The sequence below is a fragment of the Desmodus rotundus genome, chromosome 9 (assembly GCF_022682495.2).
Source record: "Desmodus rotundus isolate HL8 chromosome 9, HLdesRot8A.1, whole genome shotgun sequence".
Lineage (NCBI taxonomy): Eukaryota > Metazoa > Chordata > Mammalia > Chiroptera > Phyllostomidae > Desmodus > Desmodus rotundus.
In genome coordinates, this window is record NC_071395.1 from 108,886,616 (window position 1) to 108,908,797 (window position 22,182).

At 58.3% G+C, this 22,182-nt stretch overlaps 1 protein-coding gene across 1 annotated transcript in view; it reads right to left on the bottom strand.

Moving 5' to 3' along the window:
• The window catches only part of TMEM132E (transmembrane protein 132E), a 46,140-nt gene that overhangs the window by 10,077 nt on the left and 13,881 nt on the right, over positions 1–22,182 (bottom strand). The window contains exons 2-3 of the mRNA XM_053912126.2: positions 1,649–2,579; positions 30–176 (exon numbers count right to left, since the gene is read on the bottom strand). Coding sequence (XP_053768101.1) covers positions 30–176; positions 1,649–2,579 — 1,078 coding nt within the window. The remainder of the gene's footprint in view (positions 1–29; positions 177–1,648; positions 2,580–22,182) is intronic.

Sequence of the window (22,182 nt, forward strand, 5' to 3'; positions counted from 1 at the left end):
AGGTGGGCAGAGGTGCCACCCTGGCTCACCACGGGGGCAGGGGCGTGCCCTGGGCCCAGGCCACATCCACGGTGGCCGTTGAGTGCTTCGCCCCAGTCAGCAGCTCCGAGGTCACATGCCACTGGCCACTCCGTGACTTGGTGCCTAGAAGGGTCACGCCCTTCTTGGCCTTCACCCTGGGACAAAGGGGGAGGAAGAAGAGGGAGAGTATCAGCCCAGGGCACAGTGGCTGCCCTGCTGGTCACGACCCTAAGCTTGGTCGTAGCAGAAGCAGGTGAGTAAGCTGCCCTGGGCCCTTGACTCAAAGCTGGGGACCAAACTGGGGAGTCTGGTGTCACGTAGCTACAACCTCTGACCCTCGGCGGGAGCTGCAATCACGTCCACCGTGTCCCTGCTAAGCCTTGACCTCTGCCTGCATACCTCAATGACCAGGGACTCACTGCGTCTGCACAGGTCCCATCCCACTTTCGGAAAGCCCCTAAGGGTTAGAACCCCCTCCCCACATTTAGCTGAAATACAATCGCTATGGGAGCTACAGGTACAAGAGAGAACAGTCTCCTCCCGCGTAGCTGTAACTGCTCTTCGGAAAAGCTGGGAAGGCAAGGAGGCTTCTCCAAGTCATCTCTTCTCCAGGCCTGACACCCCCAGTTCCTCCAATCACCACTTTTTACCATGGTTTCAAGTCACTTATATTCTGGTCACCCTCTTCCGGGCACTTGTACATATATGGTGTCGTGTCCTATACTAAATATGACACTCCAGCTGTGCTCTAGTTAACCCTGACTAAAGTGGAATTGGGTTTCACCTCCCTAATTCCACACGTTCTATTCCCATCAATGCAGCCCAAGATCTCTGACGACTGACTTGACTCCTTCGTAGTCAGGTGTTGGTCATTGAATCAGACATGGTCCTTTCCAGGAATATTTGAACTTGAAGGTAGTACACTCAGGAGGGAGGGCGATACTTAAAGAAGGTGCCGGCTAATGGTGATGTTTCAGGTCCTACTGCATAGCGCTTGGGCTGGGAGGGTGCGTTTTGGTGGGGTCTTCCTATGAATCGCCCACCAATGGCCTCCCATAGATTCCTGCTGGGAGACATCATCATATTTTGTGGGGATGTGATCCAATTTAAGGCATCTCTGGATTTGTGAACTGTATCCTTCTCAGGGTATTAGAAAGAGCTAGAACTCCTGAAAGCTTTTCCTCCAACTCTAGGATCGGGCACGGTCCCCAAACACACACACACACACACACACACACACACACACGCCTATTCATCTTGTGACCCGCAGCACGGACCTGCTCTCCGATTTCCATTTCTCCGCTTTGGCCTCGGCCCCCTCATCTGTAAGATGAGAGGGTTGAACCAGCCAACGCCTAAGGGCCCTTCTAGCCCCAGTTCAACCCTTGGGACATGCGTGCATGTGAAGACTGGCATTTCTCCTTCACCAGATGTCACTCCTGTGACACATGACAGTGGGGCGGAGATGTCTGTTGCCACCAGAAGACAACACTGAGGCTCAAATACGCAAGGTGCCTTCCTGAGGCCAGTCAAGTGGTAAATGGGAGAGCTGGGGTTAGGGCGCAGGGCAGGCAGGCTCGTGAGCTCCACAAAGGGTCAGATATGCAGGGAAGGCACACCCCCCTACCTGAGTGTGAAATGCTCCACGCTGGGACTGGAGGGAGAGGAGGAGTTGGGGGCCAGGTAGAGGAGGATGCTGAGCACTTCCCCTGGCTTGAGGGGCCGATCCGGCAGGCGGATCATCAGGTTGCTGTCCAGCCTGTGCTCCTGCAGGGTCCTCCTGGGGGGCGGGCGGAACAGGCTGATGCTCCCTATGCGCAGCAGTGGGTGCTGGGTAGGGCTCTCTGCCCGGGCCCCCACTCCGGCCCCAGTTCCACGCCGGGAGCCCCCGCAGCCCCCGGACGCATCTGGTGCATGGAGAGTGTAGTAGAGCTCGGCCTGCTGGCTCTCCCCCGCCAACTCGGGCTCCAGCCCTTCCAGAGACTTGCGCCGGGCGTTGGGCGGTGCCGCTGGGGCGGGGGGCCCAAACCAGGCCAGGGGCAGCTCAGCCCGCACAAGACAGGTGGCCAGGCCCCCACTGAGGCGGCAGGAGCTCTTGACCTCCCGGGCATCTCGGAAGGCATGCAAGCGGACACAGGGCAGCCGCTCAGTGACGCCAAAGTCATCCCAGTCCCGGCCAGCTACGTAGAACAGCACCTGGGCCAGAGGCTGTGAGGCAGGCACGCGAGCACGGACGATGAAGGCTCGAACCTTCCAGTTGACCGTCAGGCGCTCGGGGATGTCCAGGGTGCTGGACGGCTGCAGGAGCTCCCGGGCCACCACCTGGCTGGTGCTGAAGGGCCCCAGAGAGACGTTGAGGATGGGCAGCTCCTTGGTCTGGAACACCACGAAAGGCTCGGAGCGCTGCAGCGAGCTGTTGGCAACCGCAGGTGGCGGGGGCCGCGCCTCCCGCAAGAAGAAGGCTAGCCGTGTGTGTGACAACCGGTAGCTGATCGGCAGCACCGGGCTGGCCTGTGGCCCTGGTGGGCTGGGGCTGGCTGGGTGGGAGCGGCCAGAGGCTGGGGACAGACAGAATAAAGACCCCACAGTGGTCAGGAGAGGCTGCACTGGGACCCGAGGACACCCCAGCCTGCCACCCTCACGCAGAGCCATGCACCCCACCCCGAGCAGTGCCCAGCCTGGCTCCAGGTCCTGGGGTGGCCCAGGGCCAGGCTGCTTGGGCTCTGAGCCTAGCTCCACCTGTGCAGGTGTGTTAATTTCCTCACCGCTGCTTCATCTCTCTCTCTGCAATGTAGGGGGAAGTTAATTCCAGCACAAAGCATTGTGACACTTTAAAGAAGTTTTCTCTCCCTGCATCCTCGTCTGTAAAATGAGTATAAAATTTTTGTGGCCTCAGGGTGCCATTATGAGGACTCAGGAAAGTCGTGTGCGGAAGGCTGCGGGCGGAGCGAGGTGCCGAGGAAGCACAAACCCTTACATCAGCTCCTCACGGATGCTCCACAAGCATTAGCTTGTCTGATCCAGATTGATCCTTTGAGCAAATGTGATTGCAATCTCCATTGATTGAACCAGTTTTGTTTTTTTCTTTATCAATAACATTTTTTTGAGAACCTACTTTTTACATCTTATGGATAAACGTGCAGGACGCTTAAGTAATTTATCCCTGAATGGGCCAGCAGTAGGATGAACCTGGGACCCCTTGACCCTCCAACCCAAGCCCTTTCCCAGTCCAGCTGCCACCGACGGGGCAGGGTTCCTGGGTCCCATGTCTTCCTCCTGCTCCCTACTCCTCCCACACACTCTCTGTACCGGGAATGTGATCCTCAGCCTCCCAAACCCAAGTGTGGGCCTCAGGTTTGACCTCTCCCTCCCTCAGCCCCCTCCCCCCATCCTTGCAGGACCCTGCCAAGTTCTAGCAAGTCCACTTCTTGATAGCTGGTATGTCCCCAACGTCCCCTGTCCTCCAGCCCCAGGCCCCTGCCCCGGTTCTGGCCTCGCTCCTGTTGGTGTTTTCTGCCCCTCCCAGCCTCAGTTTCCCCAGTAAGATGTGGAGACGCCACATGGGGTGAGGAGGACAGGCTGGGGCCATCGGCTGCTGCCCACGGGGGTAATGATGGCAGTCGGGGAATTATTCTCAGCCCCTCCTCAGCATGGCCCTTCCCAGCTGGGCTGAATTGGGTCCTCCCCTCCCAGCCCTGGGACGGGGCATCCAGCTCTGTACAGCTTGGCAGCTAAGGATGGGGTGTCGAGCCAACAGGCCTGGACTCCTGTCCCCCTAGGTCTCCTCTCCCACCAGCTCCTGGACCCCTCAGGCCCATGCTCAACTGCGAGGCAGCGGACTTCACCCTTCCCTTCTTGCTCTAGAAAGAAACCAAGGCATGGACAGAGGCTTCACTGGCCCTACAGAAGGACATCAGGCTCACCAGTGCCCAAGAAGAGATGTGCACAGGGGCTATGGTTTGGCAGGGGGGATCCCTTCATCATTCCATGTCCTGCCCAGGTATCACCTCCTCCCTGAAGTCTTCCCTGATACCTGTCCCTGCCCCCACCTGGGTGGTTCATGGCTGCTGCTTTGCTCTGTCCAGCTCCGGCTCTGACTGACTGGGAGCTTGATCTGGGTATGAGTGTGAGATGTAAATTATCAATGCGCTGTCCCATCAGTTAGCTCTGTGAATGTCCCCTGGGGGCCGGACGCAGGCCTGGGAGCCCCCTCGCCTGTGCAGAGGCCTCTCCAGCCACCTCCAGCACCAGGAGGCATGTAGCTGTTTATGCTTTGGCCTTTCCAGCTGGACCAGGATATGGGCAGATGCTGAGTCTAGACCAGCTTTGCTTTGCATGGTATGAGGTGTGGCCCACAGCAGATGCTTAGCAAATGCCAATTCTACCCTCTCCTGGGGGCCAGTGGCCGGACAGAGGCCCTCCCTTTTCATCTCAGGCTGGCCCTAGGAATCCAGGGGCACAGCACGGGCCTCTGGCCACCCCTGGACAACCTTCATGCCTTCTCCCCGGGTGCAGAGGCCAGCGTCTGCCCCCCTCCCCCATCAATGACTCTATAAATTAACCTGCGTGGAGGCCAGGGTCTGGCGGGCTAGAGGTGGGGCACCTCTGGCCCTCTCCCTGCTTCTAATCAAGATCAGATGCCTCCTGCTCCTACCTCTAATTGTCCCCAAATTAAAACTAATCTCTTGCAAATCAGAAACTTAAAAAAAAAAAAGACCATCATTAACTTTGATGAATTGGAAGCTGAAGGCCCAGCAGGGCCCGAGGGGCTGAGCTGCGTACCTATGTGAGGGAGCATGCGTGTGTGTGTGCGTGCAAGCGTGCATGTGTGAGCACACCAGATGTCAGTGCTCGGGGGTCCTTCAGCACTTGCTCCTGAACTTGCCTGAATGCAAGAATCTGTCAAGACAACAATGCAAACGGATTGGAGGGCCAGACCCTGGCTTACGTGGTCGGGATTTGCAGAGGAAAGACCTGGTTATTCGCGTGTTTATCACGCATCCCAGGCCTTGTGATCGTCCCAGAAGTTTGGAAAACACCAGGGCTGGTGACTCACGTGCTGTGACTTGGTGATGCCGGTGGTGAATGATCAAGAAGAGCAAGGGGGTGAGAGCCACGGTTGGAGCAGGTGCTGAGGCTCCCGGCGGCCATGTCGTTCACAGCCAGGGTCTGGGCTGTGCGTCGTGACCCCTCCCAACCCAGAGCCCCAGGCCAGAAGGAGGGGTGTGAACTGGCGGGGAAGCCACTGGCCCAGGAGATGGGGTTGGGGGTGGATCTCCACCGAGGCTGCCTGGAAGAGGCTCGGACTAAGAGGCCTGGTGCCTGCCGTCCAGTCCTGCTAATTCCTGGCTAATCCATGAATCTGACCCAGGACAGGGCCGTCCTGTCTGCTCTCTGCAGCCCTGTCTTCCCACTGGCAACAAGGGGAGTTACCAACCAGTGTACCAGGGACTGCAGAGCGGGGCGTAGACGTGGGAAAATAACGGTGTTAGCAAGAGTTTTAAGAAGTGGGGGGTTCACGGGTCCTACTGTGACCTGTAGAATAAACTGGGCAATCGTTCTAGAACACAATCTCAAAATAGGTTTTAAAGGCCTGGAAACTGTTCATGCTTCTTGCCCCACTAACTCCCCCTCGGGAATCTAATAAGTAGAAATCGGCCTAAAGATTTATGTAGAAAGCCATTCACACGATGCCATGTTTATTAGTAAAATATTACAAACAACCGACATGTCCCAAAGCAGGGTAAGGCCAAATAGAAGCGAATGGCGAAGAATGGGTGTGTACAGCTATTACAGATCAAGGCTTTTTGTTCTGTTTTGTGTTTGTTTTTAGAAACTATTTACTCAGAACAGGAAATATTCACAGTTCTGCATGCTACCGATTTTGTGTGGAAATAGGTGGACTCTGGGAGGAGACACATCACGGTGCTAATGGCAGTTACCTCGGAGCGGGGAGGATTACGCGTGATCGTTATTTCTTACTTTATGCTTTTATGCATTTTCCCGTTGTCTGCAGCGAACATGTATTGCTTATAAAATTAAAAGGGAAACAATAAATGTCATTAAAAATGAAGGAAATGGTTCAAAGCTGTTTGAAGAATTAAAAAAACACACACGCACGCAACAGAATAAATTTCTAAAAGAGGAAGGAAGGAGGAACCTGTGTGGTTTGGGAGCCACAAAAACTCACCAACAGATGCCGGCTCTGACACCTCCTAGTTGTGTAAACTTAGGCAAGTTACTTAACCTGTCTGCACCTTGATTTCCACACCCATAAAATGAGGGTAATAGAACGCAGCTCTTAAGAGCTGTCCTAACTAGGGGGCTGGGGAAGAGGGGGCAACTGAAGCTTCCAGCGCCAAACCCCAAAGGTTGTAAATTCTGCACAGGCAGCTTCCCAGGATGGTCACCCACCGGACCCCCACCCCTTGCTAGAACCCAGGGTTGGAAAAAGTAAGCTGGGGGAAGGGTCCAGCAGTAGGGGCACCCCTCCCTCATTTTGCCCTAAGTCCCCACCCAGCAGACCTCCTGCCTGCTTACAGCCAGCAGCGCTGGTGATTGGCAGGGTCATTTCCTGCCACGTGCCTGGGAACTCCCTATAGGAGGTCAGGGTCGCTTCCCCATATTGTATAGAAGAAGAAACTGAGGGTCAGGAAGGCCCTACCATTTATCCGCTATAAAATCTTGGGCAAGTGACGTAGCACGCCCCCCCCCCCCGCCTCAGTGGCCTAACTATAAAGTGGGGTGACAGCGGTCCCTCTTTCACGGGGTTGCTGTGAGCGTGGAATGCTGTAAGATCGCCTGCAAAGCACTTCTACCAGGCCTGGCACACAATTAACCCTCTTTACACGTGAGCTGTTCTTTGGGTGTTATTATCCGCACCATTAAATAAATTAAATTGTTATCATCCCAGGGCCCAGAGATCCTCTGAGACCTGGTGACTGGCTCCCCACCCTGTGTGAATGAACCCTGACCCACGTTCTCTGGCGGTTGGTTTGCCTGCCGCACGGGCAGCGGCCCTGCGGCTTTCTTTATCCCTGGCATCCAGCACCGAGCCCTTGAATGGCCCTGGGAGGCTGTGTCTGCTCACACGCACACACACCCAGTCTGTGCCAGTCTTCCTCTGGCAGGCGCCTCTGCCCGACCCCATCCTGGGAACTCTACCCTCACCTGGCCACTCCAGTGGCTCCCTCAGCCTAAAACCCTTCTCTCCCCCAGCTGCCTGCCACTGAGCTCTCATCTTTGAGAAAAAGGGAGGAAATCAGAGTGACCCCGGGGAGGCATAGAGGAGGGAAGGAGCATATTGAATGGCAGGAGCCCAGCTCAGCTAACCTGGGGGCTGGGAATGCTTCCCCAGAGTGCAAAGGAGGCCCAGTGCACTAGAAGGTCAGGCGGCCATGGGACCCCAAAAAGTTGCTGCTAGGACCCACCCCCACTGCAAGCTGGAACTGGGCCCAGGGAGGGAAGCCCGGCTTGGTCCACAGGAGGGTGGACCAGGCCCTTAGGGACCAAGGCTCTTGCTTCTGGCTCCTTTCTAGTCCCAGGGGCACCTGCTCTCGAGCCCTGTAGCCTGGCCACCACAGGGAAGCGATCCAAGGGGCGATGGAGGAGAGGTTTCCTGACCTGAGAGACTGGCTGGGCCAGGGTCGGCCCTTCCCCTGCAGCTTCTGCCCTCCTGGGAACCTGTGAGCTACATGTGCATGGCACTGGGGTGCAGAGCCTCGGGGACTGTGACAGAGCAGGAGGGTGAGAAGGGGAAGCCCAGGGGGAATTGGTGGAGACTGTCTGGGGACAAGGAACTCAAGATGTACAACCCAGGATGGCGTCTCCGGGCCAGAGGTGCTGCTGGGCTGCAGGAGCATGGGGCACAGAGGTTTGGTGGGGGCAGAGGGGAAGAAGTCCAGGAAAGGAGCTCGCCCCCTCCAAGCACACAGGGAGCCTGGCCCCCTTGCGGCGCTGCTCTGCGAGCCTGCCCTTGTGAGTTGTGAGCGTGTGTCTGTCTGTTGTTCTGTCTGCATCTGTGATCTCAGGGCCAGGACCAGAAGCTCAAACAGGCACGGGAAGACAAGGAGGCCTTGTGTTGTCGGCCAGGCACCCCTCATCCCTGGGGACAGCTCTTGTCTTTATTTCTGAAAACGGGAAAGGGGCCTGCCTCCCCCCTCCCCCCACCCCTGATACAACCCCCTGGTCCCGAATCGACCGCCATCTAACGGCCCTGATGTTGGGTCCCTTCTCTGATGGGAAGGGTTGGGTGGGGGCTCAGGGATGGAGGAAGAGGGGTGGGAGTTCCTATGTCACCAAGTCTGGAGTCTGCCAGTGGCTATGGGATGGGCACAAGAGGATGCTGTGGGGCTAGCCCCTTGTTCCAACTCAGGCCCAGGGAGGCAGAGGGCTCCTGGCTCCATCCAGCCCCATGGGATCCCCCACCTTGACCTCCAAAACACACTAGCTTCCTGTGGGGCCTAGTTTCTTGGATTCTGGGAAGACGATAAGTGAATTGGGGGATGGGGCCACATCGAGGGGCTCATGGGTAGGGCCACTGGAAGGCAAGGCCTGCTTTTGCCAGTCCAGTGCTCTGCAAACTAATGCTGGGCCCTCAGGACAGGGAAGGGTGGGGACAGCAGCCGGGAGGGCACTTGGCAGGGGAGCAGGCCTGAGCCTGAGAGAGGAGGCCTGGATTCTCCTACCAGGTCACAGCACACACTGAACTGCCTCCACCCCCAGGGCCTGGAAACCCAGAGTCTCCCACTCTGTTGACCTACCTAACCAGACCTCGGTTCCGGCTGCCAGGCAGGGCTTGGGGAGGGAGAGAAACAGAGGGAGAAGGTAGAAAATCCCCATTCTTGTAGGGTGGCCGATGGGATGGAAGAATGTGGTGAAGGAGATGAGCAGAGGGATGGGGGTGGGGAGTAAGGGTGGGAGGGAGGCTGGGGGCCAGTGGCCGGGGACTCAGGCCCAGGGACCCTGTGCAAACCCCCACAGCCCCACCTGGGCTCCCAGGAAGCTGCCGAAGCAGCAGCAGCGGGGGAGGGGAGCGCGCGGGCGGGGGCTGCTCTCAGAGTTACACTAAATGACTAATGTGCATTATCCTAATTATAGCAGAGCAAGCTGAGCCTTCCCACTGGCACAGCCGCCTGCATCTCCTAATAAACAATTAGCTGCAAACAATGAAAAAAGAAAGTGTGTGTGAGAGCGTGTGTGTGTGTGTGTGTGTGTGTGTGCTGGAGCGTGGTGGGTGGTGGCGGACTTGGAGCTGGGTGCTCAGAGGACAGGGCACGGGGAGGGCGAGGGCACCACGCCACCCCTCCAGCCCATTCTGCCGCAGTCCAGGGTCAAGGCTGCCGTGAACCCCAGGGGCAGAGGGGCAGGGTGGGCCCGCAGCGGCCAGCTCACACTGAGAGGCCACTTGCAGCACACAGGCGCTGGACTACATGTGTCATGGGTTCTGTAGTGACCCCGGGCAGCAACACCCCGTGTTTGCCAAGACAGGAACCGTAGCAGATGCCAAGAGGCTTGCCCAGGGACGCGCAGCTGGGGTGTAGCCCGCTGGCCCTCCTGGTTTCCTGGTTTGGGGCTCATTTCCTGGCCCGGGGCCCTGGAGCCTGGAAGTCTGGCACCAGGCGTGTTGGTCAAGGGAACTATGTCCCTAGACCTGCACCAGAAGCGGGCGGGACCTTCTCGCCAGCCCACAGTGCTTTTATGTGAGCCGCCTCTGATGTTTTCAGTGCTCCTGACAGGTGGGCCTCCTTCTGAGCCCCGTTTCCACGGAGGCCTGTGGATGGGAAGACACGGGTGAAGTCCTGGGGGGTTGGTTAGTGGTAGAGCGGGGTTTGGAGCTCAGACCCCTGATCGCTGGGGTGGGGGTGGGGGCCTGCAGAGCTGGGTCACAGGGGCCGAGGCCCAGTTCAGGGGAGTTTCCAGTTGGGGAGGAGAGAAGAACGACCCACGAAAGAAAGAAGGAGCAGCGTGCATTCCAAGGCTCGGGTGGCACGGGCCACGACTGGCCTCGTGCTGTGCTTTGAGTTCGGCTGAGTTTCCCCGACTCAGTTATAAGCTCTCCAGTGTCCTCACCGGAGTCTTCAGCAGCCTCTCGGAGGCCAGGCCGCAGGAAGCCTTGAGAACTGGGTGGCTGGGAAGGGAGGCCCGTCCCCTGAGCTGACCCCTAGGAAGGAAGGTGTGTGTGCATTGGGAGTGGAGCAAACTTGGGGGCTAGGGCATTGCCCCCTGGAAGAGTGATTGGGCCTCCGCTCACCGCCTGTAGAAGGAGTCGGTGCTCTGCTCGTCTTGGCTCGCTCGGGACCGTTGTGGGTTTAATACTGAAAGTCCTTCAATCCCGGGCAAACAGGCACAGTCGGCCACCCTAAGTAGGAGTCCAACCATTCCTTCTGTCTCTGCCCCACAGGGGGTGACAGGGCCTAAGAGACAGAATTGCATGAGGCCCTGGCCAATTTTCCAGGCCAGGGTGGGGTATGGAAGATGAGAGCAGCCCGCCAGCTGGGGACAGACTCAGAGGATCAAATCTCAGCTTGGATTCAACTCACTGAATCTTTGAGCTGCAACTTCCTCATGTACCAAATGAGGCTAACGAAACCTACCTACACATGCAGGGTGCTTCTCGAAGACCCAGACTCCCAGGCCCCTCACATCAGCCCCGCCCCCACCCCACCGCCCCAGGCTGCCCTCATCAGCGCTGCCCTGCCCTGGTTTTTCTCGGCACCGTATTGATTGACTGATTGGCAGCAGTCCAGCTGGTGCTCCGTGTGCATTTCTAACTCAGTGCTGGACGGGGTCTTCAAGACCCTCTGGTCCAAACCACCCACTTTCCAGGTGGCAAGACTGAGGCTCAGAGAGAACAATCCCTGCCCAAGGTCTCACAGCTGCCTCCTGCCCCAGGCACCATGCTGCCTTATTGTATGTGGCCCAGGACTGCTGGAAGCTTCCAGTCCCGCTTTCCAGTCCAATATTCCCACAGGTGTTTCCTTCCTCCCACAATGCTCTGAGTTATCATCTCCCACTCCCCAAGCCCCACACCTGGGTCTGGGCAGCTCCAGCCACGCTCTCTCACGTTCTCTGCCTTTGCACATGCTGTTCCACCTGCCTGCTGTGCTGTTCCCCACACAACCACCTGACAAACGTTGCTCATCTTTTGACTTCTCCCAGGTGTTGCCTCCTTTATGAAGCCTTCCTTGACCACCACCCCTTGGCTGGCTTAGGCACTGATGTCTGAGCTGCTCACACTTTTGTGCTTTTTTTTTTTTTTGGTCTGTACTGCAGATGCGGGTTTGGAGGTTTGCCTTCTTCCTGATGGAGCCCTGCTGAGGGCAGGGACAGAGCCTTTCACAGGCAGCCCGAGTGCTTGGTATGATGCTAGAGCTTGTAATGGCCACTCAATAAAGATTTTCGACAAATAAATATTTATTCCGCCCCTTCTCTGCTCAAGAACCTTCTGGGAACAGCCAGGGAGACAGAGATAAAGGAGATAGTTTCTGCCCTTAAGGAATTTGCCGGCTAACAGGGAGGAGACCAGACAAGCACATAAATAACCAGCGCTAACAGGTAGGAAGAGCTGTGAGGAGGCTTCAGAGAAGTGGGTGTTCTGAGAAGGGCCAGATGCCGACGCGAGAACGCTTGAAGGAGGAGCGGTGAGTCGAGTAGTTGGGTCTTGAAGAGTAGGAGGAAATTCAACAATTGACGGTGTGGTGGGACTGAGGCGGGGGCTCAGGGAGCTTCCGGGCGGAGGAAATAGGGTGGCGGGCGGGGCAGGGACTACAGGCCCTTAGGACTGAGTGGCGTGTAACAGGGGGCGCTGAGACTGGATGGGCAGGGTGGCACCGGGGAGGGGGGGCAAAGGGCTTCGAATGCCAGGCAAAGGGGTCTGTGGACTTTGTGGCAGAGTTTTCAGACTGTATTCCTTGGAGCCCTGTGACTCTAGGGAAGAGTCCCGGGCCCTACAAGGGGTCCCGAGCAGCTTTTGTAGTCACAGACTGTCACCGGCCTTTGCTTGACTAATAGCTCCGATGCCTTTAAAAGTTGCCCATTAAGCCATGGACGATGAGGAGCCACTCCACGGGGAGTGGTACCATGAGGTGGCACCTGGCCCTGCCTCCCTGCTCCCCTCCTGGACACACACGCACGCACACACACCACATAGAGTCAGACAGGAAGGCGGAATCCGGGGAGATGGATGAGGCTGCTGCTCTGAGGGGCTGATACAAAGCACCAGAAGCAAGTGCTATAATTAATTCCTGAGCTGATGTTATCTCAACAGCCCGGCGCACCGCAGGCCCAGCTGGGAAGGGAGAGGGCTCCCACCGGGCTCAGCTCCCGGCATCCTGAAGTGAAGGAGCAGAGACCCCTGGCAAGTACCTGCCCCCGAACCCCACCTCAAGTGACTCTCATCTGGATGTCCCCAGTCCCCAGCTGACACAGACTTAGTTTTCCTTAAACATTGGTTGAACTAAGATCCATGAATGGAATTTGCAGGGGAGGCAGACTTGGAACTAAAAGTGAGTTGGAAATTTCGTGGGGTCTCAGCAACCTAGCAATACACAGGCTGCCTCGTGGAGGTAGTAAGCTCCCCATCCCTGGAAGGATCCCAGGCACGAGAGGCTGATGATTTCTATCGAGGATGCTGCCTAGGAGCTTCTACACAGGCACAGGGTTGGCTGAATGACCGTCCAATGGCGAGATTCTGTGAGGCAGCCACGCCCGTGCCATGGCCCTGTGGTTGGGGGGCGGGTATACTTCCCTATCTCCTAGTTTGGAGTTTGGTGGTGGGACTTGCTGTATCTAACGAGACTTTAGTAGATGGGACACCCGTAGTAGATGCCTGAAATGTGCTTGCACAACGGGGCCTCTTTTGCTGTGAGAAGAATAAGCTTCAAGAGGCACCTTGTCCAGAGAGCTCGCTAGAAGCATGGCCAGCCCAGGACCTGACGAGCAGCTGGGAGTCCAGCCCCAGCCAGTCTAGAGCAGCCAGACCCCAGCCACCCAGCAGGCTCGGGAGAGCTCTGCGTGTGCCGTTCTGCACCACCAACTTTGGGGGCAGTTGGTTATGTGGCATGGTGGCAATAGGGGTCAATCAATTCTTCCTAGACGCATGGAACCCTGGTGCTGATGAGGGGCTTTGAAGGGTCGTCTCAGCCCTTCGGCTACGGACAAGGCCACGGCTTGTTGGAGGCACAAGGCCGTTTCCTGTCTGCAGCCCAAGTGGGACAGCAGGACAGGGTCAGGCTGCTCCAGTGCTGGGGCTGTGTTTGGGGGACGCTGGCTCAGTGAGGCCTGCTCTGGATGTCCAGGGAAAAACCCCTGTAGCAACTGGCCTAGCAGGGGCCGTCCCTCCTCCTGCCTGGCCACATCCACTGAGGTGCAGGTGCTAAGTACCCCTGACCCCTTATTCCCAAAACAGACACCTTTGCTGGGCCCGACTTTGAGGAGCCACGTGGTCCTGGAGCTGGGCTCAGCCTCCCTCATCATTCGGTTCATGCTCTGAGGGCCCCAATGGCCCATGTGACAGTCAGGGATGAGGGACCTGAGTCTGCTCACTTAGGACTTCATGGCTGATTGCGTTAGGAAATACAAGTGGCTCTTTAGGCAGCGGAGGACAGGCACATCGCTCCCTGGGCTGGCTGCACCTCTGCTGGCCGCTGCAGGCTCGCCCTGGTAGCCCAGGCAGCTCTGGGCAGCTGGGCTGCAGCGGCGGACGTCTGCAGCTCAGATGCACCTGACTTCAAACCTCAGTCCTGCTTCTTCCCAGCTGTGTGACCTTGAGCAGCTGCTCAACCTCGCTGAGCCTCAGCTGCTCCTCCTTTAAACTGCTGGCAACAGTAATAGGCACCCGATGGGGCTGTCACGAGGCTAAAATGCAAGTGTTAGGCAAGGTGCCTGGTATAGACGTGCTGGGTGATAAATGTTAGCACCTGATATTAATAATGAATCATTCTCATTAGACTTGGGACTTTACCTGCCTCAAAAGTCATTCATTCCTTTATCTGGTCCTTCGAAGGTTTGCCATGTGCCAGGTGGGCCAGAGAGGTCACAGCTGGCCTCTGAGGGGGACAGACAGACACACAGGCCACTGAGATGCTGAGGGCACGCAGATCGAGGAGCAGTGGAGCCCCCTGAGAAGCTCAGGGGCCCCTCAGCTGTGAGAGTGAGTAGGAGTTTTCCAGGAAGAGCAAGGGGTGGGGAGTCAGCCTGACAACCTGGGGGGCCTTCTATGCTTGGTGCGCCCAGGCACCTACCTGGGGGGGGTGACCACACTGGGTGCGTGTGTTTGGGGGGACGGGGCAGAGAGGTGGGTGATCCGGGGGCCCTCAGGGGCCACTCTGAGGAGCTCGGAGAGTGCCCTCCCACACCCAGGAATGGGGGTGGAGACTATTTGAGGTGAAGGGTGTTGGGAGCATGGCCGTATTTTCATTTTGGAAAGAGCTCTCCTGGAGGTGGCCTGCAGGGGGAGACCCAGGCCAGGCAGAGCCCTCAGGATGTGGTTGCCTGGCAGACACGTTGAGGGAGGTGGGGGGGATGCTGAAGGGGGTTGGCAGCCAGGAAGGAGAGCACCCTTCCTGAGAAGCTGTTCTGAAGAACACAGACCAGAGGGCCTATCTGCCCCTCCTCCTCCCTGCTCCACACTCATCGGCCGCTGTGTGGTCTCGGGCAAGCTACCGCCCTTTCTGGGCCTGCTTCCCTGTCGGCAAAGTGGAGTGGGTACTGGGGGCCCCTCTGAAGGTTGCTGTGAAGATTAAATGAGTTGATAGTGAAAAACGCCTGATACTGGGGAGGCACCTGTGGGCGACAGCTACTGCTGCTGTTACCTTAAAGCAGCAGAGGGAACCAGACCCTGGGGCGGGGCAGGGCAGGGTGCGGGGAGGTGGAGAGGGAGAGATGGGGCAGGTTTCTCTCATTGTCCTCTAAGTGGAGGGAGTGAGGCAGGGGGACTGGTGGGGACCAGGCCTGGCGGGTGACTGGCAGGGTAGCCAAAGGGTACTGTGGGCCTGTGGGCTGGCAGTCAAGTCGGGAGCTCCATGCTCTGAGCGTGGCTGAGAGGGCTCAGCGGCACAGGGCTGAGCGTGGTGGGCACTGAAGAGGCTGAAGACAGCATTGGGGTGCAGCACGGGGGCACGCGGGGGACAGAGCTGGCCAAAGGAGGACCATCCACACACCACACCCAGAAAAGGAATGGCCCCCAAGGGCCCCCGTCAGGCTCCAGGCCAAGGCCCACTCAGCACCCCTGTCTGCCATACTGTGTCTCCTGGATGCCTGTGTAGGGGCAGGCGTGGCACACGCCCCTGTTCCCACGGTACCAGCACAGCATGGGGTGTATCCAACATGGCCAAGACAGCAATTTCTGGCTGGGCTTCCATGGGCATGTCTACACAGTGTGTTGGCAGGGGCCACCTCCTCCCTGTGGGACCCCTCTGGGCCTCAGTCTCCCCACCAGCCCTCCCTGGGTCTTTCCCAACCCTGATGGCCTCCGCCCCAGGGTCCCAGGTGGCCTGTGAATCTGTCCCTGCCTAGCGTCCTGCACCCACCCACAGGCTGAGGAATCCGAGGTCACAGGCGTGCAGAGGCAGCAAAGGGAGATGATGGCTGGGAGGTGAGGAGCTCCTCCATCTGTCACCATCCCTCACCCTGACCCGACCCACCATCTGTCACCTAGATGCAGCCACTGGGGGGACAGAGCGAGAGCTCCACACCAGGAAGCTGGCACAGGCCATCTGGTCACCAGCGGGCACAGCCTGTGGGGAGCCCTCCTGAGCGGCTGGCCCTGGTGTTTCCTACCAGCACTCTGGAAGATCTCCTGGGAGGTGACTCACATCTGTGGACAGCCCTGCTGCCCTTGAGGTAAGCAACTCTGGTCACAAGGATGGGTAAAGGAAGCCATCGGTGGGGTCTGAAAGGGAAGCTTGCCCAAGTCCACAGTGGCCTCTGCCACTGCTGGGGCGGGGCCCCCCAATCTCTTCTCCTATGGACCTCCCCCGGAAACCGCCGCCCTTCACCCTGAACTCCCTCTTCTCCGAGCGCAGGGCCCAGATGGGCTGCATGGGGATAGCACCCGAGCTGCGGCCTCCTTCAGGGGACACGGCGAAGCTCTAGCTCTTCCTCGTCCCTGCCTGTCTACCAACGCGGCAGCGTCACACCTGCCCACCCTGTTCAGGACAGAGCTAGAGAGGGAGCATGCCACTTCCCAGACACGGAGGAGAGGTGCCCTCCCCCCACAACCCCTCCACCTCAGGACAATCCGTCGAACGTGAGACCTGTAGGGTCCTGGTCCAACTTCCTCTGCAGGCTCTGCCGTGGTAGGAATGGGGAAACTGAGGCCCAGAGGCATTAAGGGGCCTGTCTGAGCTCACATAACTCAGGGTCAGTCCGGGGGCCTGGCCTCTGACCCCATTCCCGCCTAAAATGCAGTTGCTCCCACCCTTCTGTGGATGAGCTCAGGCCCCACCTCGTGGCTCCTGCTCTAGAGACAGACAGGCCAGTGACTCATGGGGACTGGGAGCCTGGGAGCCGTTGCCTCCCCGAGGGACCCCTGATTGCTAATCTATGGAATGGAGATTAACCCTGCCTGACCTGCCTTCTGGGTCAGTGGCAGGGATGACAGCTGTGGAGGCCCTGGGCACTGCAATGGGAGGGGCCACAAGGGTCAGGAAAGCCCCTGAGCCTGGGGCTTTGGGTTTGGATTGGGGAAGAGGCAGCTCTGTAGCCAGGGAACTGCCTTCCTCAGAGGCCCTAGAGGGGGGTACAGCCATTGCAGGGAAAGGACTTCAAGTCGACAAAGACAAATTGGCTTAATTGACCCAAATTAGCAGCAGGGAGGGCCCCGGTGGCCCAGCTGCTGGTCCATTTAATCACTGTCACCCTGTGTGGTCAGGGACAGCCTGCCTCCCCCAAGGCCACCAGGGTCATCTCCCCTGTGAATGGACGCCTCTCTGGAGTGCCCCACCTGCAGGAAGTAGGGCTGGGACTTTGGGGACAAAGACAGCCTGTGGCCAGAGGTCAGAGCTCCCTGCAGAGCTCAGCCTGGCTTGGGCAGAGGCAGCCTGGGCTGGGGTGGAGCTCTCCCAAGCCCCCCATTCTGAGTGCAACGGCCACCCCTTGATGGGAAGCTGACCATCGAGGCCCCTCAGAGGTGCTGCCCAGCCCCTGCCCATCACAGAGGCTCAAAGGAGGGGACGGTGGCCCAGGCATTGGGATCACTTCTGCTTGCCTTGGCTTCCCACCGCGTTCCTCAGTGATACTATGGCGATGGTCGGATTGGGGTCTCTGGAAACCCTTCCGAGGGTGCAAGGCAGAGCCCTCCTGTCTCTGGTGACACTTCCCAGGACTCCTGCTGGCTGTCACTGTTCAAATCCCACACGGTGAGATGGCAAGAAGGATGCTGTCCCCCACCCCATGCCGCCCCTGGTTTTACCTGCTCCCTGATGGGGACTGTGCCTTCCTCTCCCACAGCAAGTGCTGACAGAGCGCCCACTGTGAGCTGGGCCCGGGCCAGGAGCTCCGGCTCCGGTGGCCCTGTGGCCTCATGGCCCTCCCCCTCATGGCTCTGGGTCTCCAGCTGCATCTGTCTTTTTCCTGCTTGGCATCTTTGCTCTGCCAGAGCTGTCCTTGCATGGGACACCAGGGCCCTGTGACCAGTACCCTGACCCTCTGCGTAGGCCACAGCTCTAGCCTGGGCCCCTGAGGAACCCCAGTGTCCCATTCCTTGGATGGGATTCCTTTTGCTTAAGGGTTGCCATTTTCCATTTGGCTCCCTCCCTCCCTGTTTCTCCTTGGGCCCCTGGTCCCTCCCTCAGCTCTGACACTTATGTCCCTCCGCCTGGCCTTGGACAGAGCAATGTCTGGGATCTGGGATGGGGAATCCGCGTCCGGGTCAGCAGTTGGCCGAATGTGACTTCCGAGGCTAGGGCCGAGGAGCTGTGCCCCAGCAGCAGGGGCTGGACTGGGTCACTTCCAGGGGGAGGGCCAGGAGCTGGTCACCACTTCCCTGTCCCGTGAGAGCCCTCACCTGCTGGGCCAGGGCTGGGCCCAGCCTGGGTCCTGCAGACTCGGGCTGATTCCTGCAGGCTCCCATCCCCAACTTGGTGGAAGGTGGTTTCACAGTTGTAACAATTATTCACTTAATTGGGCTCCAATTAAATCAGAGAGGAAGCAAAGGTCTGTGTCTGCGTGTGCTCTCCTCCCTCCTCCTGCACAGCAAAGGGAGTGTGGGGAGGGTGATAAATGGGCTTTATCTCATCTGGAACCACCCACCCTCCATCCCCAGGGCTGTCCAGAGGTGGCCCATCTGTGGCCTTCTAAGCATCTCTTATGTGTGCATTTGGCCCAGGGCTGGGCTCCTTCAGGGGTCCTCGGGGGTCCTCGGGGGAGCTGGGTGCCCGGACAAGAGCCAGGATTTCTCATGGACTTCACCTTCATGGGAACACTCGGCGGGGACCCAGGGACGTGGGGACAGAGACAGGGAGGGATGGCCCCCATCAAGCAGCATTACCCAGACTCCCCAACGGCACGGGGGAAGGGGCCTCAGGAATGGATGAAGTGGACCGAGGGCTTGCCACCCGAACTCATTGGGGGTGTCACCAGGGCTGCCATGGGGGGACAGGGGAAGGTGACACAGACGGGGCCTCAGGAAGCCACCTCTGCTCTCCATTCAACAGCTACTCTGCTTTGATCTGTGTCATATGTAATCTGTATGATAGATAACATGTTATACATGACTCAGTGCCACACCCTCTGCAACTGTGTTACACCTGACTCAGTGCCACACCCTCTGTCACTGTGTTATACATGACTCAGTGCCACACCCTCTGTCACTGTGTTACACCTGACTCAGTGCCACACCCTCTGTCACTGTGTTATACATGACTCAGTGCCACACCCTCTGTTAAGTGTTATAATACATAGTATATTTTCCTGGCCAAAATATTTTTGGAAATCACTGACTGAATTCAATCTGTCCAACTGGGGGGCCCAGAAGAGGGAAGAGACTTGTCCAGGTGAGGAATTAGGCTGCTAGGACCAAGGTCTCCTGGCCATGACCTGTGTGGCTCCATGGGCAGGAAGTGAGGGGGGTCTCCGTGTGGAGGTTGTGGGTGGAAGGATGAGCCAGGCCTGAGTCTCATAGAGGCACCTCCCTGGAGCTGATGGGCCCTCCCACCTCTGGCCTCTGCCCCCCGCCCCCAGAGGGGCCCCTCTCTGGTCCACACTGAAAAGAGGCCAAGAGGTCATGAGAGTAGGCAGGGCGTGAGGCTGGGTTCATGTCCCATAAGAGCCAGGTCCACATCTGGGGGCCCCGGTCACAGGGTTGCCTCAAAGGGGCTGAATCTGCAGAAGGACCCACATACAGGCAGTGTCTGGCCCACAGCAGGTTTTGGAAAGCTTTAGTAGAAAGAATGAATGAATGAATGAATGAATGAATGCTTGCTTACAGCAAATCAGTGAAGCACCCCAGCCTAGGAATCAGGACCCAGATTTCTAATCAGGGAGGAAAGAAATGAGACTCTCCAGGGTACAGGCAGCAAACACAAGGCCCGTGGGCCGAATCCAGCCTTCCACCTTGTTTTATCTGGTGGCAGCGCCGAGCTCCTTGCTCCTAGTTAAGGAATAGTTACATTTATACAGTCCTCAAATTACATTCGGCCCTTTGAAGGCAACCGCAAGGCTGATGTGGCCCCCGGTGAAAATGAGTTTGACACCCCTGTTGTAGGGGAACCGGTCACAGAACAAGGCAAGTTAGAATCGGCGGAGCTTCCGAGTGCTCCCGCAGTCCTGCCTGGAGAGGAGCCTGTCTCAGGAGGCAGGGGCAGTTTCTCCGGGAGAAGCCCCTAGTCCGAAGAGAGAGGTGCCCTCTTCACTGGAGGAGCCCCAGACTGATGCCCCCTGGAGAGTCCCAGGCTGGTAGGGGGCAGGGAAAGGGAGGCTGTTGCTGCCCTGAGGAGCTCTGGGTCTGATGGGGGATGTACCCCGTGTGGGCAGAGGCCAGGCTCAGTCGGAGGGTCACTGCCCCCCACTCCCCTGCGCCCCACTGCCCCATCCTGGGTTTGGAGCAGAGGGGCTGTGTGTCTGAGCGCCTGGTGGAAAGGTGTTGGGAGCCTCAGCCAGGTAGGAGGAGAGCCATTGGCATTCCGGTCAGGCAGCTAGTCACTGAGTTATTATTATTTCTTCTTCTTCTCCTTTTTTTTTTTTTTTGCGCCACTTAGAGCAATTTACAGAAATCCTTTAGGGGCCGTTTAGGGAGAGAAAAGTTGAAGACTTTGAAAGGCAAGACCTGGGGATGGTTTTATGCCAATTAGCTTTGCAGGGATCTGGGGAAGGAGAACCTGGTTTCCAGGGTGTGGGGTGAGGGGCGAGGGCCTGCAGGGCCCAGGTCTGACCAGTGAGGCTGGGAGACTGAGAGCCGGCAGCCAGGGACCAAGGAAGAGTGATGGGTGGGGGGCGTTTGTTGGGCAGAGGGCTGAGACTCACGAGGAGGGGAGCTGGACACTCTGTGCCTTGGTTTCCCCTTTTGTAACTGGGGCACCTGCGTGGGTGAGTGGGCGGCACTGGGATCAAGCTGAATGGGTGTGACGATGCTTCCTCTATGACATGACAGTGGGGACCGGGGGCTGGGCCTGGGGACAGAGAACCACAGAGCCAGGGCGTTGCGGCCAGGGTGGGGGACAGGGGAAGACACGGTCTCCGGAGCAGGAGTCCCACTCTGCCCCTTCCCCACTGTGACCTGAGCCGGTCAGTTCCCCTCTCTAGGCTTCAGTTTCCTCATCCATACGGTGGGGATCGTGATCACCAACGTCACGTGAGGCTTACCCGTGACAAGGTGACGAGGTGTGGTAAGATATATTGTAGCCATTTTAAACTGCCAAGGGCTCCACATTCCTTGGTGATGGTGGGGAATGGTGGGAAATGGTGGGGAGCTTCCAGAGGGAAGACTTGACCTTCAAATACTCACTCCTCCCGCCCACACCCCAGAGAGGAGAAAGTGCTCTCGAAGGCTGGGGGCGACATAACCGGCCCTCACTGGGCTGGGGTCAGAGGCTGGCGCCGGATGCCTGGGGAATGCAGGTCACACGTATGCGTGTACATGTGCATGTGATGTGGGTGGGAGAGGTGGGGCGGGGGGTCCTAGGGAGCGGGACAGTGGGAAATGATACCGGCTTGCGCGTTTAGCGAAGACCCCCCCACAGGTACACGTCACGCCGTCTGTGATGTGATTATTGGAGCTGGAACCTGGTTACTCCAAGTAAACACCACGCCTGCTGAGGCTGTCCTCCCGATAAGGCCCCTGGGGAGCCAGGGGCTGGGGGTGGCCCCATCTGTGACCTATGGACTGCTTCCTCCAGCCATTGTTGTCCACGCTGCCCCCCCACCCCCGGCTCCGCCTGCAGGCAAAACCTCTGAAGACCACCACGAGCCCAGTGGACCGGGCATCAGGGACCCGGGTCTCACTCCTGGCTTTGCCTGGCCCGATGGCTGAGTGAGCGGGGCTAAGGTCTCTTCCCCGGGCCTGAGTCTTCCCATCTTTCTAGTAGGGATGGTTCAAGGAGAAACGTGGCCTGAAGCCTCCGTCCAGCTCCCTGGCCCCGGGGGGTTTCTTTGACTTCAAGTATCTCGCTCCCCTAAGCAGTGTCCAGAGAGGGTCTCAAGGGGCACCCCAGCTTTCAGGGCATTCGTCGAACACCCATGGAAGGCCAGCAGCACGCAAGGCGCCACACAAGGAGACCCACACTGTCCCTGCTCCCTCTGGCCAGGGCCTCACCTGCGGGCCAGCAATAGCAGCTCCCGTCTCCTGAGCATCAGGCTGTGCTGGGGACTTCCCGCACGCTAACTCGCCCACTTCCCATGGTCTAAGACGTAGCTGCTGTTTGTTATCAGCCCACTTTACAGAGAAGGAGACTGAGGCTTAGGGAACAAAAGTGACTTCTGGCAGGGTTGTGGCAGAGCCAAGGTCCCCTAACCGCGGGGCTGACCTCTCTCTAGCACACTGCAGCAGCTGGGTGGCCAAGGCTCCGCACAAATGGTCCCCCCGGCGCTGCAGGACCTCAGCTCACTGGGCGACAGAGATTTTGGCAGTAGTTGCTGCAGAATGACAGGCAGCCACACCTGCCCCTCTCCAATGTGCAGGTGAGGCGAGGCGCGTGCACCTCTGCCACCCGGCATGGGGTACAC